General features: G+C 36.0%; 2 protein-coding genes across 6 annotated transcripts; both read right to left on the reverse strand.

The window, feature by feature from the left end:
• Positions 1–684: 684 nt before the first annotated feature.
• LOC306884808 (potassium/sodium hyperpolarization-activated cyclic nucleotide-gated channel 2-like) lies at positions 685–9,806 on the reverse strand. Of its 5 annotated transcripts, none has more exons than XR_013785483.1 (9): positions 9,538–9,806; positions 8,670–9,285; positions 6,598–7,030; positions 5,083–5,244; positions 4,744–4,962; positions 4,518–4,664; positions 3,274–3,514; positions 1,371–2,167; positions 685–1,280 (listed from the first exon to the last, which is right to left on the reverse strand). XR_013785483.1 is itself a non-coding variant. In XM_079441014.1 (8 exons), the coding sequence occupies exons 2-8, from the start codon at positions 9,182–9,184 to the stop codon at positions 1,953–1,955; spliced, it is 1,932 nt and encodes a 643-aa protein (XP_079297140.1). In that variant the 5' UTR covers positions 9,185–9,285; positions 9,538–9,806; the 3' UTR covers positions 685–1,952. The 5 variants fall into 5 exon arrangements, 2 of the variants coding, with proteins under 2 accessions (XP_079297140.1, XP_079297139.1); XR_013785484.1 differs by having other exon boundaries at positions 1,371–1,462; positions 1,922–2,167; positions 8,670–9,806; XR_013785485.1 differs by having other exon boundaries at positions 8,670–9,806.
• A 1,697-nt stretch (positions 9,807–11,503) lies between these two features.
• On the reverse strand, positions 11,504–13,334 carry LOC306884811 (uncharacterized protein). Its single transcript, XM_079441020.1, has 4 exons — positions 13,249–13,334; positions 12,543–12,886; positions 12,368–12,455; positions 11,504–12,275 (listed from the first exon to the last, which is right to left on the reverse strand). Exons 2-4 carry the CDS (start codon positions 12,731–12,733, stop codon positions 12,123–12,125), a joined length of 432 nt encoding a protein of 143 aa, XP_079297146.1. The 5' UTR covers positions 12,734–12,886; positions 13,249–13,334; the 3' UTR covers positions 11,504–12,122.
• Positions 13,335–15,067: the final 1,733 nt, after the last annotated feature.

Consider the following 15,067-nt stretch of genomic DNA (forward strand, 5'->3'; position numbering starts at 1 on the left):
TTTCTAATAAAGTAAAAGAACAATTATTGACAGATGTTATCCTGTAAATGCAGCTGTTAGCAGATATATTCATATGTTTGTGATAAATGTACCTTTTGGAACACATCAGTTGAAGACATTGAACATTTATTTTTCTATTGCCCTTTTTCTATTTCATTTTGGGTTCACTTTTAAATAGACATAACAAAATAAATAAACAAAGCCCTTAATTTAGAGCCTCATGGTATTTTACTTTGTATTTAAAACCCATATTTTTCTAATAAACAAAATTACATCATTAATCTGTTAATATATTCATTAGTTAAAAATAATAATAAAAAGAAACCAGCATATACTGTATATATTACCTTTTGTAACAATGATCTTAAAATACATTTTGAAACCCTTTCTACTGTGAGTTCGCAAATTAAGCTTATAAAAACAATAAAACGTTTTTTAAGTTTTTCAAATTTATGTAACTGTCCTAATATTATGAAGTACTTTTTTATTTTATTATTGATTTTTTTTATACGTTTGTTGTTGTTGTTGTTCTCTCTTACATGCGTTATATTTGCCTTGTACTTGTATGTGATGGAATAAAGTAAAGTATCCTAAATAAAAATGATTCTTCATGGTCAAATACTTCATAGTTGTATTATTTTGCCCCAAGCATAAATAGTACAAAGTCTACAAGCCACTTTATTTGGTATGAAGTGTAGTTTTATTTAGTGTTTAGTATGAAAACAATTAAATAAAGAAAACTGTAATTCCCTGAAAATAATAATGACACATAATGCTGGTAAACTACCCAACTGTATGTATTCAACAGTTAATAACATACTTTAATAATATAGTGGCCTATGAAACACATCAAAATCTCATTTACCTGTATGCTCAAAATCAAAAGTTGTTTTTCCATAATACTCCTCATCTCTATAATATCACACATTATGGGGGTAATATGTTTTTATTTCCAACCACAGAGAAGAGTAGAAAAGTAACTAACAAAATATAATTTGAATTTAATATATCACTTGCTCCTATGTAAATATTTTCCTCAAAAGCACACGTGTAAACCACCTTCTCTCGTAGGGTTCCTTTCGTCATAACCGATTATCACAGATAAGTAAAGGCTCAGGCCAAACGGAAATGAGTTTAATCAGCGATTATATGACTCATATTGTTTAATACTTTAATTTGAAGTTAAGAGGACAATAGGCAGATGTCCCAGCTCATCCGCGTCTTTCAGTTACCAGACATCTTTTCTTACATTGCATGATTCTTAAGTGCTCAGTGTTGATCTGGAAAGCAGATAGAATTCAGTATATTATTGTATTATAAAGCAACTAATAGAAAGTATCATTTCATACAACTTTTTTTCATTGATTTACCTCGATTTGATTATCTGCAGAGATCTTCCACCAGCAGCACGACAATAATAAAAGCTTGGATAAGTGCAACACTGTTATATGCTGGTGGCTGTCTGGAGGTTTTAAAAATGAAAGCAATTTCAAAGACATCAAAATTGAGTTGTACTGAGTTGTATTCAAAACCGCCTTGGAGATATTTAGCTAAATGCAAAGTTTACAGGAAGCAATACCTTGACTAAAGGCTACTATTGCTTGAAACTACAGGAGCTTAGTAGTACAATAAAACAAACTTTTGTAATGCTAGGGTATGTTTTGTGCTATGTTATTATAATAAATATTGCTGCATACATATTGTTTTACCACATTCATTAAGGTCCCTGCTAAACTAATGTATCCAGTAGAGTATCTACATTACTGATATCATTTATTTTTATGTTCCTATACATTGCATTGTCAAGTCAAGAATAAGAAATAACTATTTTAATCAGATAAATCACACCATACTGCAACTGTACATTAATGTAAATGATATGGACACCGTAACACCATGATTTTTTTCTACATTCAGTCACCTTCAGTGAATCTCCAGTCAGTCAAAGTTCATCAGTCCCCATCGTCCTCCACGCTCTTGTATGAATACACAATGCCGTTTCCCTCCCGCTCCAGCCGGTCCACCGCTACGCTCTCAAACGCCCTCCTCATTAATGGGTTCTCCTCTAAGACCTCATTAAAGCTGTCCACACTGAGCGAATAAAGTCTGCAGTACGTGTCCGCTCTGACACTGGCTGTACGACGTCCTCGGGTCAGCAGACAGATCTCTAGACAAGAACAAACAAATCAGCTCAAATCAGATCTGTAGCGACCGTCTACTGTTGTTCATTGTGCTATTATCTGAATTTCTGTATTCAGTTTTGGTCTACACCAGTGGTTCCCAACCTGGGGGGCGCGCCCCTTTTCAGAGTTCACAGCGGGGGAGCGTGAACAGATATACTGTACTTTGAGGGCTGGGCGATAAAACGATAACTATAATTATAGCGATATAATTTTCCTCGATAAAACAAGTTCAATAAACATTCAATGTAATGTTTCAGCGAAGAACACAAATGACTGGTATAAACTAGTATCAGTCGATATCAGTCAACTGATATAGTTTAAATCCAGATAAAACAGTGCTGACAAACAGCAGAAAAACACTCCGTGCAACGATACAGTCAGAAGGCTTTTCAATCTACAAATCGCCATCGTTTACCATGGATTTTAACATTAACTGAACCATGGTATTGTGGCAGAAATGTGGGGTATTTATATCAAATTCATTACATTAATGTAGACGTGTAATAAATGTATTAAAGAAGTAATGGAATGTAATTACACTATATTTGTGATTAAGCTATAGGCTAGTGTTTGTGCATTTATAATAAATGTATTTAGACTACTGTTTTACATATAAATAGGCCACCAAGAAACCATATAGTTGCATTTTTACCACAGTATTGAGGTGCTATATGTGTGGTTTTAACTCTGGTTATCATGATGTAAATGTATGGAAGAACAATGGTTAATTTTAATAAAACTCAAACAGCCAGAAAATTTTAATTTCACCATATAAATAGGAGGTTGTTGCAATTTTTACAGATGTTACTGATTTTGATAATGAACATAAATTTACATCTGCATCCTAACTTAAACTATACTGTCGACTCAATGTCAAATGTGCATTTCTAAGAGACAAAAAATTTATATTGTTATTATTGTTATACATATGTGTATAAATGTAATATGGGGGTTGGGGGGGGGCTCAGATTACCATGTGTGTACGTATGGGGGGGCATGAAAAAAAGGTTGGGAACCACTGGTCTACACAATAGTATCTGTGCACAGTATAAAGTTTTATCTTGTAAATGCCAGGAAAAATCAAACTCACCACCGAAGTAGCAGCCGTCATTCAGTTTCTTCTCTTTATTTTCCTGAGTGATCACACTGACGCAGCCATGCTGGATGAAGTACATTTTACGACCGAGCGTCCCTTCACGGATAATGACATCTCCCGGCTGAAAGACCTCGAAGCGTAACTTTGTGAGGAGCACTGTGACAAAGTGAGGATCGGCATTTGCAAAGAGTGGCATGTTAGCCACCAGCCCACGGCAGTTATAGCTGACAATCTCCTGCAGGTCAAACACACAATACTGGATGGATTAGGAATACCATTGTAATCTATCAATCCAGCGAGCAGTTTAGTTCCATGTTTACGTTCTAAGTCAGCCGCTGTAGTTTCTAAAATTCCCCCCTCAAACTGTTCCAAACTTGTATGAATTTCTCTCTTCTGTTAAACACAAAAGAAGAATGCTTTTAACCAAACACTTTCTGGTCCCCATTGATTTCCATAGTATTTTTTTTCCATATTATGGAAGTAAATGGGGACCAGCAACATTCTTCAAAATATCTTTTTTTGTGTGTTAAACAGAAGGAAGAAATTCATACAGGTTTGGAACAACTTGAGGGTGAGTAAATGATGACAATGATAATAAATTATGATTTTCATTATCAGTTTAAGCACTATTTGTATGAGGCTTTTTTATGTAAGGTAATTTCAACATTTGCCATCCAAATCCAGAATGCCAAACATCAAGTTCATGTGTTAATTTTATTGCCGTCTAAATCCACATCTCTTGTCGTAACTGGGCCTTTATTATGGAATGCGATAAACCATTTTTTATAAATATTTATTATATACAATTTATAATAAATATTTATTACATACATTTATATAAATTAAGGCTTGCACAACTGATCATTTTAGTGAAACAAGTGGTCTGGTCAATAGTTTGTGTTAACTTATTTCTGCTCATTTTCACATTTTTTAAATGACATCCATCCATTAGGGAGATAAAATGCGAGACTGAAAACCATTTAAACTAAAGCTCATCAATTTACCTATTTTAAATAGGACTTTTAAATAATCTAATAATAAATAGTATAGTATTTAGCTATAATTAAATGAAATATGAATTTATTCATCGTCCAAACAAAAATACAGAAAAAATACAGACCATTCTCCACCATGAATGTCAACCAAAATAAGAAAAGTCATTTCTGAGGTGGAGCAAGTTATTACATGAAAGATGATCTGACCAAAACATGAAAGAAAGAAAAAAATATAAGAGAAACCTCTTTTAGTGGGTCATTGAGCTCTCCGAGGATATTTTCTTCGTCAAACATCTTGCCTTGGAAGCGGTGCTCATAATAATCGTGGATTCTCTGCCTCATGTCAGCCGGCAGCTTGTGGAAGGACATGTACTGTTCCACCTGTTTGTACTGTAACAAACCAAACAACAAAACTGTTGACAAAAGGGAAAGAACGACACCTCAAAAATGCTTTGCTGAGCAACTATACCTTCTCTTGATACTGCCGATGGGAAGCATCCAAGGACTGGATCAGGTTGGTGGCATTGCCCAAGAACATGGCGTAGCAGGTGGCGCCAATAATCATGCTGATCATCGTGAGCCAGACGTCAGTTGGTCCCTCAGGTGCCTGAGCACCGTATCCAATACACAGCATATGGCTCATGGACATAAAAAGGGCATAGGAGTACTGGACATCCCAAGAGGAATTCTGACAGAGAAAGACATATTGCTAATTTTAAATCAAAATGCAAATGTTTAACATTTTCTTTAGGTAGAAGTGCTTTTTCTATTTGTTTACAAACTAGTGCATCTTTGAGATACCACATACCACCATGTTGTTTTTGGCGACCCAACAGTCTGGCGGGAAATCTTGCAACATGGGCACCATGAACTGCATGCAGCCATCCCAGTGACACAGCAGCAGCATCATTCCAATCAGATTCACTATGCGAACTACTGCACTTGCAAGGTCATAGGTCATATGGAAGATCTGTAAAAAAAATTATAAAATAAAATGATAGAGATACTGTCAGCACTAGAATGGTTGTGAAGGTGCAGTCATGTTTACTATTTGGCGAATTTTGACAGGCGAAATCCAGTCATTTCAATCCATTTGTTAAGTTTGAATACTGTTTCCGGGTCCAAGTCTCTACAACTGAGAGTACAATCTCAACAGCCTGTTTATTCATTTCACACATTTAAGTCCCCCTGAAGTCCCTTGAACGTTATTCAATATGACATCATTTCCACTGAAACAGGAAGTTTGGGTAGGACATATTGAATCCCTATTTTTTTTTTAAATAAACCAATAGCATCTCTTCTCCTCATCATTGCTGTTTATAATGCCGAGGATATCTAACCAGTTGCAATGTTTATCTTCTCCACTGCATCACAGGCAACACAATTTTAACACAAATTTGCAAATTCACATTGACCAACAGAAATCTGCTTGGTTTAAAATTTATTTCTGTGTGAGCTGTAGTTCATACACCGATACATTATTGACAATAGTCAATATACACTTTTTTTTCCCCTGCAAAATTTCTCTAATGTGAACACACGTTTTCTCATAATAACTGTCATTATGGCCAATAACTGATCAATTGCATTTTAAAATAAATAAAACACTAATGACAAAAATCAGCCGTTTTAAAAAATGACAAGTGTATTTAGGCATCACAACATCATAATGAATAACTATAAGCAAGAAAATTAAAGGGAAATGTCATTATTCGTCATGGTTCTGTTGTGAATGTGCATCAAAGACTGACACAGAAGAGAAGAATTGTTCAATAAAGTTGTTATTTTTGTTTTCTTTGCACACAAAAAGTATTCTCGTAGCTTCATAATATCACAGTGGAACCACTGATGTCCCTATTTTAACAATGTCCTCACTATGTTGCTGGGCCTTGAACGTTTCAGTTGCATTGCTGTCTATGCGAGGTCAGAAAGCTCTCGGAATTCATCAAAAATGTCTTAATTTGTGTTCCGAAGAACTATGAACTATCCATTTAAAATTAATCATAAAATTTCCTAATCTAAAGATTATATTTAAGAGTGTTATTAAATTATTAGTGTTTTTAACATTAACTTTAATTGGGTGTTAGCTAATGTCAATGTAAAAACAGTATATTAACATCAAATGAGGATGAGGAGAGACTGAGACTGACTGTGGAAATTTGGAATCAGTTTGTTATGAAGGGACAAAATTCTTGTCATTCTAAAAATCTCTGTAATAGTGCATTTTAATGTTTTCCTCAGAAAAAAAGTTATGCAAAACTTCTGCAACTATATTTCCTTCTTGATTTCCTCTATCCTTTTCTTTTCCTGTTCTTTTGCTCACCTCTTCCCACTGATGAATATAACGTATAAGTCTGGACAAGCGTAGCAATCTGAGCAGACTGAGGATCTTGGTGAAGCGTACGATGCGCAAAGCCCTGGCGGTGCGGTACACCTCTGCCGACTCAAGTCGTGCCTCTATATCCACCACCAGGAATATGTAGTCCACCGGAATGGAGGAGATAAAGTCCACCAGAAACCAGCCTCGCAGGTAACGCCGACTAATCACTTGCGGGTCCAGGATGATTTGTGAGTTGTCACCTTCCATAATGCCGGTACGAAAGTTGAAAACGAGGTCAGCCAGGAAGAGGGTGTCGGAGGCCACGTTGAAGGTGATCCACGGCAGCGTGTTCTGATCCTCAAAGAAGGTGATTCCCCATGGCAAAATGATGAGGTTGCCCATCATCAGGCACAGCATCACCAAGTCCCAATAGAACCTGTGTGTGAAGATGCATGATATAAGGAACAAAGGATGGATTCTGGAGTACTGTATGTACATTAAAATTCATATCTACAACCAACCATATCATTCAAATTAAAGGATTCACCGATGCAATAATTCTGTGCAATAATATAATTATTTTTAGATATTTTATGGCCAATAAACTGATCAATTTTAAAATATTTCCTCTAAATAAATAAAAAATAAAATACTAAACGTACAGTATGAAAAATGCAGTACATTTATCAGTGTTGTTAGTGTTCTTAAAGATTAATTTAAATGAACATTAGATGACAGTAAAGGTAAAAATGTAAAAATAGGGAAAATGAGCATGAAAAATTAAATTAGTACAGCATGTATGTATGTATCTTTCTATCTATCATTTTAACTTAACTCTTTTGTATGAATTGTGATGTTTTTTAATAGCTAATGTTGCCTCAAGCAATGTTAAACTAAATAACATCTAGGTTACAAAAAATGTGAAGAAAAATTCAGTGCAGTATTTCTTTGTGGTTTAAAGATCCAGGCTGATAACCTAAAGGTCATAGGTTTGAACCTATCTTTCAGGGTGCTATAAGGTGACTGTCCCTGTAACTTAATAAGGCATCTATCTACCTATGGCGCCGTCACATGTTTCATGGAAATAAATTCAACCAGCCCCAGACGTTTGCCGATAAATAAAAGATTTTCTGAGAAACAAATATGTGACTCTTTAAAGCACACCTGGTAATCTCTTACAAATTAATTCATAAATGGACATGAATTTTGATTCAAAAGTTCAAGCACATTCATAAGCATCAATAAGTATCTGCGACCTTGAGTGAACAGGTTAATTACGTCAATTACACGTGTTGCAAAACATTCCTCTCCATGTTAATTACTAAAGTGGTAACGGAGAGTCATAAACGTACTGTACAGTATGCGACTATTTAAACTGGAAATGCAGCCTTTTACGCACTACCATACATGTGCTCGGTGGTTTGAAGTTTCCATCTGTGGTCATATTTTCCAAAGCAGCATCAGTCACCTGGAATGAATGGGTATTTTGAATACACTTTCTTAAAAATTATATATATATATATATATCATTGTAACTGATGCTGCTTTGGAAAATATATATTTCTTGTCACAAGGATGACAAACCTAGTGAAAAATAAATATACTAAAAAATATTTGAAATACATTCATTTCATGCTAAGTACATATTCATGTACTTAATAACTATACTGGTATACTTAAGGTCTGCTACACTGGAACAACTAATTTTGTATTTAATACACTTTATTGTGCATAAGTAGTGCTGATAGATATATATATCTGTGCACATAACGTAGTTATGCATGCCGAGGGCAAACGGGTCAGAACCACAAACTCGTTTTTTCAGTAGCCTACTTGACCTGAACAAATTCAAAAGAGACTCATTTGCTTTTATTGTTGGTTTGACTTAAAAATTCTGCGTATTAATAACTGCATCAATTTTGTTCCTAGAAAATTACCACACTACTGTAATCAAGTAAATTTGGTTATTTACTTGATAAGACTAATTTATAGAGTCTACTGTGGCATTCACAACAATACTACCCTTATCTGAAGTTCTGCCAAGTAATATTTTCCTTTTCCCCTGCATCACTCACCTGAAGTCACTATATGGATGTATAATCCAAACCCCAAATGACTTGATCCGTTCCTGCTCGGCTGCAATACCCTTCGCGCTCCCAAACATTCGCAGCGAGAACTTGTTGACCCCTGGCTGCAGCATGGAGCTGAACTGTCTCTGGAAAAATGTGGACTGGTCAGCGAAGACCCTTTCCTCTGATTCGGATGGCTGAGAGGCTGCTGAAGGCCCTGTTGACTCTGCCATGGCTTTGTCGAGGCAAGGCGGGGTGGAAGTGGTCACAGTGGTGGTTGCTGTTGTTGTGCCATCTAAACCTGCGGTCACCTCAAGGGATTTTGAGGTGGGACTGGCCCCCGAGTCTGTGCATTCCTGGTGGTTCACAACAGACAGCAGCCTTCGGCTCACGTCCTCTCCTGCTCGCTCTCCTTGCAGTAAAGTCCTCGAAGAGGAACGCCAGTTGGTTAAGGAGAAGCCTCCTCTGGAGCAGAGCTTCGAGTCACCATTTGAAGCCGGAGGCGGTCCATCACCATCCATATTTCAGATTTGATGTTAATGCAGGTTCAGGTTGATGACTAGTTTGGCAGATGGAGTCTCAAGAAGAGAATGAGAACATGATGCTTTCCAAATCCAGAATCCTTTTGTATTTGGAAACCAAGGTTAGTAGCTATACAAAACCTCAGTATTGTTTTCAATACAAATTGGTCCCAATATGATTTTAACACTTCTTTAAGATGAATGTATTTGTTGATTTGTCTTTAAATACTCATAATGCAAACTTAACCGTCTTTTTAAACTCTTTCTTGAGTATGAACACAAAGCATTAGGTCTCAACCAGCATTTTCAAAAAGCCCAAACATGTCCATTTACTGTATTTACTGTAAGTTTACCAGAACAAACGGACTCCCAAAACTTCCAAGGAGAATCCAGACGTTCCTCTCTGCGTAATTCATCCGCCCTTGGAAAGCTCCTCTGGGAACAAATGCGTTTATTGTCAATATTATTCTCCGGTATCCACTTTCCACACATTTACCATCTCGCGCGTCGTCAAATATAACATAAAGAACGGGATGAAACCCGCAGAGGTTTGAGTATAATCGGCTTCTTGATGGCAGGCGCTGTCTTTATCTCCCTCTCTGCTGACACCTGCGTGTTATCTGTTCAACAAGCTGTCGGGATGAACAGGTAGAGGAGAGAGCGTCACACATGGGCGGGGCCAACCTGTGCTAGAGGACACGGAATACGCTCGAGGCTCACAACAGGTGTATTTACCTGAGGCTGCTGTGAGCTTTAGAAACACATTCGGTATGTGTGCAGAAATACACTGTATGCATATTTAAGGAACAAATTATTTTTAAAATGTAGTAGCCTATTTGTTTTTGTTTTTTTAAATGCTATTTAAAAAAAAATGCGTGTTCTAGCAGTTCATTAATTTAATAATGTAGTCTAGTATGTATTTATGTGTGTATAAATATATTTATTTAAAATATAAACATTTTATTTATTTAATTTAGACTGAACAATCTTAAAAAAATAAGATTTTGTATTATTTAAAAATGTAGTATAGGCTACATTAATACAAATTTTTTATTTTATTATAATTTTATTGATTTATGTATTTCTTTAAAATATATTGTACTTTTTGTAATTATTTTTTAAAGGTTTTGCATTTTCATTAGTGGTTTTGTTATTCAAAACCCTCCTAAAAAATATTCTTGTGAATTCTGTCCTCTAAGTTTAATTTGAATATACTTTTGCTAGTGGTTTGGCATTAAAAGGAAATTACAAACTTATTCAGACGAGACTATTTTCCATGAATGTCAGGTCAAAACACAATTTTATTGGGGTAAATTGTGTTGTTGTAACTTTCTAACCCCCGGTTTCATAGACAAGTCTTAAGTCTAATCCCAGACTAAAATGTAAATCTGAGCTGTTTCAACTGAAAGAAACTTGTACTGACTGATCTTAAAATATATTAGTGCCTTTGTTTTGTCTCAAGATTCACACCAGTAATGTTTTCTCTAAGGCACATTGAACTATGGCCTAATCCTGGCTTAGTCTAAGCCCAGTCTGTGAAACCAGGCCTAAATTAATTAACTGTAAGGTCTCTTAACCGCAAACAATGGTTGGATATTGTTTGGATGTTACCTTTTCCGTTCTTGAAGTTTCATTAATTGTCTTACTGTTTAAAATTTGCTGAAAGTTATAGCCTGCCTATTTAAAAATAAGATTTCATATTTCAAAGAGGTATTTTCTCAAATTAGTGTCAAACTGCAGGTTCCAAATGTGACAACTTGCCCCATACAGTGTGATTATGTGTGATGATATGGGTTAAGGACAAGTCATGGTAAATGAACTGTATCTGACATCTACAGGGTGGAAAAGTTTTTTGTATCAGGTTATACAACAATACAACATAAAAGGTGTGACAACTAGCCCCAGTGGTGTTTATTCTTGCACCGTGTTGTGCAGTGGCCTATCGTTGCTCGCATCAGTAAATTCAGTGACTCCAATATAAAGTATCTTGTTTTCGACGACTGTCAATCCTGTAAACTGCTGAGTATCGTGTTCCTGAGTCTGAGCAAAAGTGAGATGCTTTACCTTTGGCAAACAAGAGGAAATAATTAAAGACACGGCCTTTGCTGTACACAGGCTTTCTGCAAAGAGGTGGGGAACATGGACAAATGTGCTGGCTCATGTTCTGCAATGATGTACTGTGTACCCACTAATTGAATTGTCCTACATAAATACAGCTCCAGGGCCTGTTTGACAAACACAAATTTGATTACTGTGTTCATATATATATATAACTTGAAAAATGTTGCAACATTCTGGTAAAATTATCTGCAAAATGATAAAATGTAGATCATCTTTATTGGAAAATTTTAACACAAAAGAAAGCCAGAAAGATAAGCTGTCATCAACTGGTCCAGTTGTTAACCATTTCGAGTAATCTGAGCCATCTGAGATACACATTTGAGTTCAGTTGTTACTGTACATCATTCAGAAGGAAAATACAAAAAACATGGAGACAATAAATATAAACCACACATACTGTAAAATGAGTCTGAGACCACCAGTGAAAGCTCGTCTAATTTACCATTCATATTTATTTTCTGATTTTAATTAGGGGCTTAAAGTGAAGAATATTAAATATTTATTAATTATCCATTTATTTATTTGTTTTGTAGGCTATATATTTTTTAAATAGCTACTAAAGACTTTTTAATTATATTATTATTTTTGATTATATTTTAAACATTGAGGTCTCATGTCTTATCATAATCATGATATCTTATCATGATACATCATAATCAGATTATATTCCTGCAATGCAGCATAATTCGCCTCAGATATTGAACTGATATTTATGAGCAGCGCTCTTGAGGGAATTCATCTTGGTAAGCAGGAAATATGGGATAACAGTCAGAAGTCCCATCATTAGAGTCATTTGAAATGGTTTCCTTCTCTGTAGTCACATGACTTTGCATGGATCTGCATTTGATGGTGTTGTTATGGAGGTTTGTGCTCCATTCATCTTGAGACTGAGTCCTTGGAAGGCACCAAAAAGAGAGTTGTCACTTTTGGTGGGGGTCTTGCTTTTTATGTTTGCCTTCTGCACAGGTGCCTGAAAAATGTACATATACTATACGTTAACCACTGTATTCTGTTGTTTCAGCAAATATCATTTGTAAGTGACGAAAAACAGCACAACCGTACCTTTGTAAAACGGTGTGGGCTTCTGTAATGTGCCCTCTTTGCGGTTCTTTCTGAGGTCTTTTGCGCAAATTTGACTTGCCTCAGTTTCCTGCTCAGACAAAATACAAACATTATAAATCAAGCCATACAGATCAGCTAATAAGTGTATAATCATTTTATAAACGTGTTTTCGTACCTTTCCTTGTGAAGCTCCACTTGGTAAGTCCTCAACCAGGATGAGTCGTGTGCTGTCTGACCGTAGCAGCATGGAGCGCTCTTCCTGCGGACGGTTTTGCCTTTCCGGCCAAATCCATCCTTATCCCCAGTCACGCACCTGGTCAGCTGTCGGAAGGGGGCCCCCAGGGATTTCTTCACCACGGCATCCATCTCTCCTTTAGCGTGTCTTAATGAACTTGAGTCTTCCTCAAACAAAGTGATACTGAAGTTTCAAGATATTCAAGTAAGGAAGCGTAGTCCAACTTCTCCAGTTTCATACGCCCCAGCCAAATAAATAAATGTAAGCACAGGCAGCGTTAAAACCTAGAAAAAAAAAAAATCTGATTTCAGACCAATCAATTTATAGTAAACGTCACTGCAAAATAAAAAAATAAACTTTTATATGTTCTATGTAGCCTATCTTTACATATGTAGCCTACATGCAGGAGATCTTCCATAGGCTATATTAAGATTACATATTAAAATGTTCAATTTACTACATATTCAAAAATTCTTCTTACTGTGTTCAATAATACAGAATTTATTCCAAATAAATGCAGCTTTGGTGAGCATAAGGGACTTTTTAGAGAGAGAGAGAGAGAGAGCTATAGATAGATAGATAGATATCATTACATTTGATAATCAAAAATGCACTTATTAGCATTTAGCACAAAGGTCTGACATACCTGATATTTGTTGAAACTCTTCAGATGCACATAATTTGACCCGAGGAACCTGCCGTCCAAACTCAAGCACTGTCTGCTAGTTTTCCAGCAGCTCCATGTTTTTAAAGCCAGCTCCCTCCCTGCATCTGTCCCAGCTAATTCCCAAATGACGTAATTGTTTCTAATCACATTAGTGATGGTGGGAGTTTCACAGTCAGAAACCACTGACATGATGCTGCTAATATCGGTTTAATCGCAACTATGTGTAAAAAACAATATTTTAGTATGGGGAAGCTGGCTAACTACTTTCTTTAAACTTACAGCAACTTCAACAGTTGAAGAGAAATACCTGTTGTATGATTATTGATTTTAACAGATTAAGAACAGATGGGAAGGTAGGAAGGAAAACAGATTGAGGAGCTTTACAGGCAACATGAGATGAACAACCCTCAAACAACCTGTTTCGAGTTCATTCACAATTTGACAATACAAAATTATTCATATTGTATTATTTTCTACAAATACATTTTATTGGGCCATAGAGACTCTAGTATGAACACTTTGTCTATTGCCTCACAAATTCTATCCATGAAAAATTATATGTGAATATTATTGTTGCTGTTCATTAGGTAAAATTGTGGTTAAACTCACTTTTTTGCACTCTAGCAAATACTGTACTTAGGTTGTATGTTGGATATGTTGTTTCAGTCTCTTGTTTCTCACTTGACAGTAGGTCTGGAATGACTAAGTGACTGTAGTAGATTACGTCTGCTATAATGCTTTCTAAATAAAGCTGAGTGGCTACTCAGAGAAAAGGTGCTTGTAGAAGAGCTTTACTGTGGTTGTCTACACACTAAGCTGTGCTCTTTAAATCTTTTGGCAATTAATAAGGAAAAGAAGGCCAATAAAAATTTTCTTAATACATCTCTGGAATCTCTCAGTCTTTTATCGGTCATCCTGTCTTGTTCCCCCTGAGCGGCACGGTTCGGTACGGTAATTATGCAATTATGTCTGTTTCCATTGTCAGAAGTTGTGAATGGTACCAAACTAGCGAACCATACCGTACCACTTTTTTTGTTACCCTTCCGTTTCTGGTACCTAGCACAGCAAATGGTACCAAAAGGGTGGTACTCTGCAGTGAATGGGTGCCGTCAGAATGACAGTCCAAATAGCTGATAAAAAACATCACAATAATCCACACGTAATTAAAACCCCTCAAGTCCATCAGTTACCATTTTGTGAAGGGAAATCCATCATTAATGTGTTTTAGTTCACCCCAAAATGAAAATTTGATGTTTATCTGCTTACCCCCAGGGCATACAAGATGTAGGTGACAAAGATTTTTAACTCAAACTGTTGCAGTCTGTCAGTCATATAATGACAGTCAATGGGACCCACGGCTTTGAGAGTCAAAAAAACAAAACATACTCAGACAAAACCAAATTAAACCCTGCAGCTTGTGATGATACATTGAGGTCTTAAGACACAAAACAATTGGACCTCAATGTATCGTCATGAGCCGCAGGGTTTAATTTGGTTTTGTCTATGTTTTTTTTTTTGACTGCCAATATATGACTGACAGACTGCAAAGGTTTCTTGGATGCCCTGGGGGTAAGCAGATAAACATAAAATTTTCATTTTTGGGTGAACTAAAACACATTAATGATGGATTTTTTAACTTTCTGGGCAAAACACAGATCCTTAATCCATAGCAAAGCTTCCTCCAGTGAAAAAGTAAACTCCACGTTGTCCGCTCACATTTAAGATATTTGTACAGAATTGTTTTTGGTCTTTTCATAGTTATCTACTAATTCAGACAAGATGACAGTTTCAAACACAC

Source organism: Barbus barbus (assembly GCF_936440315.1).
Source record: "Barbus barbus genome assembly, chromosome: 19".
NCBI classification, from domain to species: domain Eukaryota; kingdom Metazoa; phylum Chordata; class Actinopteri; order Cypriniformes; family Cyprinidae; genus Barbus; species Barbus barbus.

What these genes read in the sequence shown, in the direction of transcription:
- LOC306884808 (XM_079441014.1), bottom strand. Translation starts at nt 9,184, where the DNA reads ATGGATGGTGATGGACCGCCTCCGGCTTCAAATGGTGACTCGAAGCTC. An exon ending in TCAATGACCCACTAAAAGAG is followed by an intron (nt 3,515 to 4,517) that starts GTTTCTCTTATA and finishes TTTGACCTGCAG; the next exon opens with GAGATTGTCAGCTATAACTG. An exon ending in TGACGGCTGCTACTTCGGTG is followed by an intron (nt 2,168 to 3,273) that starts GTGAGTTTGATT and finishes GTTCTTGTCTAG; the next exon opens with AGATCTGTCTGCTGACCCGA.
- LOC306884811 (XM_079441020.1), bottom strand. Translation starts at nt 12,733, where the DNA reads ATGGATGCCGTGGTGAAGAAATCCCTGGGGGCCCCCTTCCGACAGCTG. An exon ending in GTGGAGCTTCACAAGGAAAG is followed by an intron (nt 12,456 to 12,542) that starts GTACGAAAACAC and finishes TTGTCTGAGCAG; the next exon opens with GAAACTGAGGCAAGTCAAAT. An exon ending in GCCCACACCGTTTTACAAAG is followed by an intron (nt 12,276 to 12,367) that starts GTACGGTTGTGC and finishes TACATTTTTCAG; the next exon opens with GCACCTGTGCAGAAGGCAAA.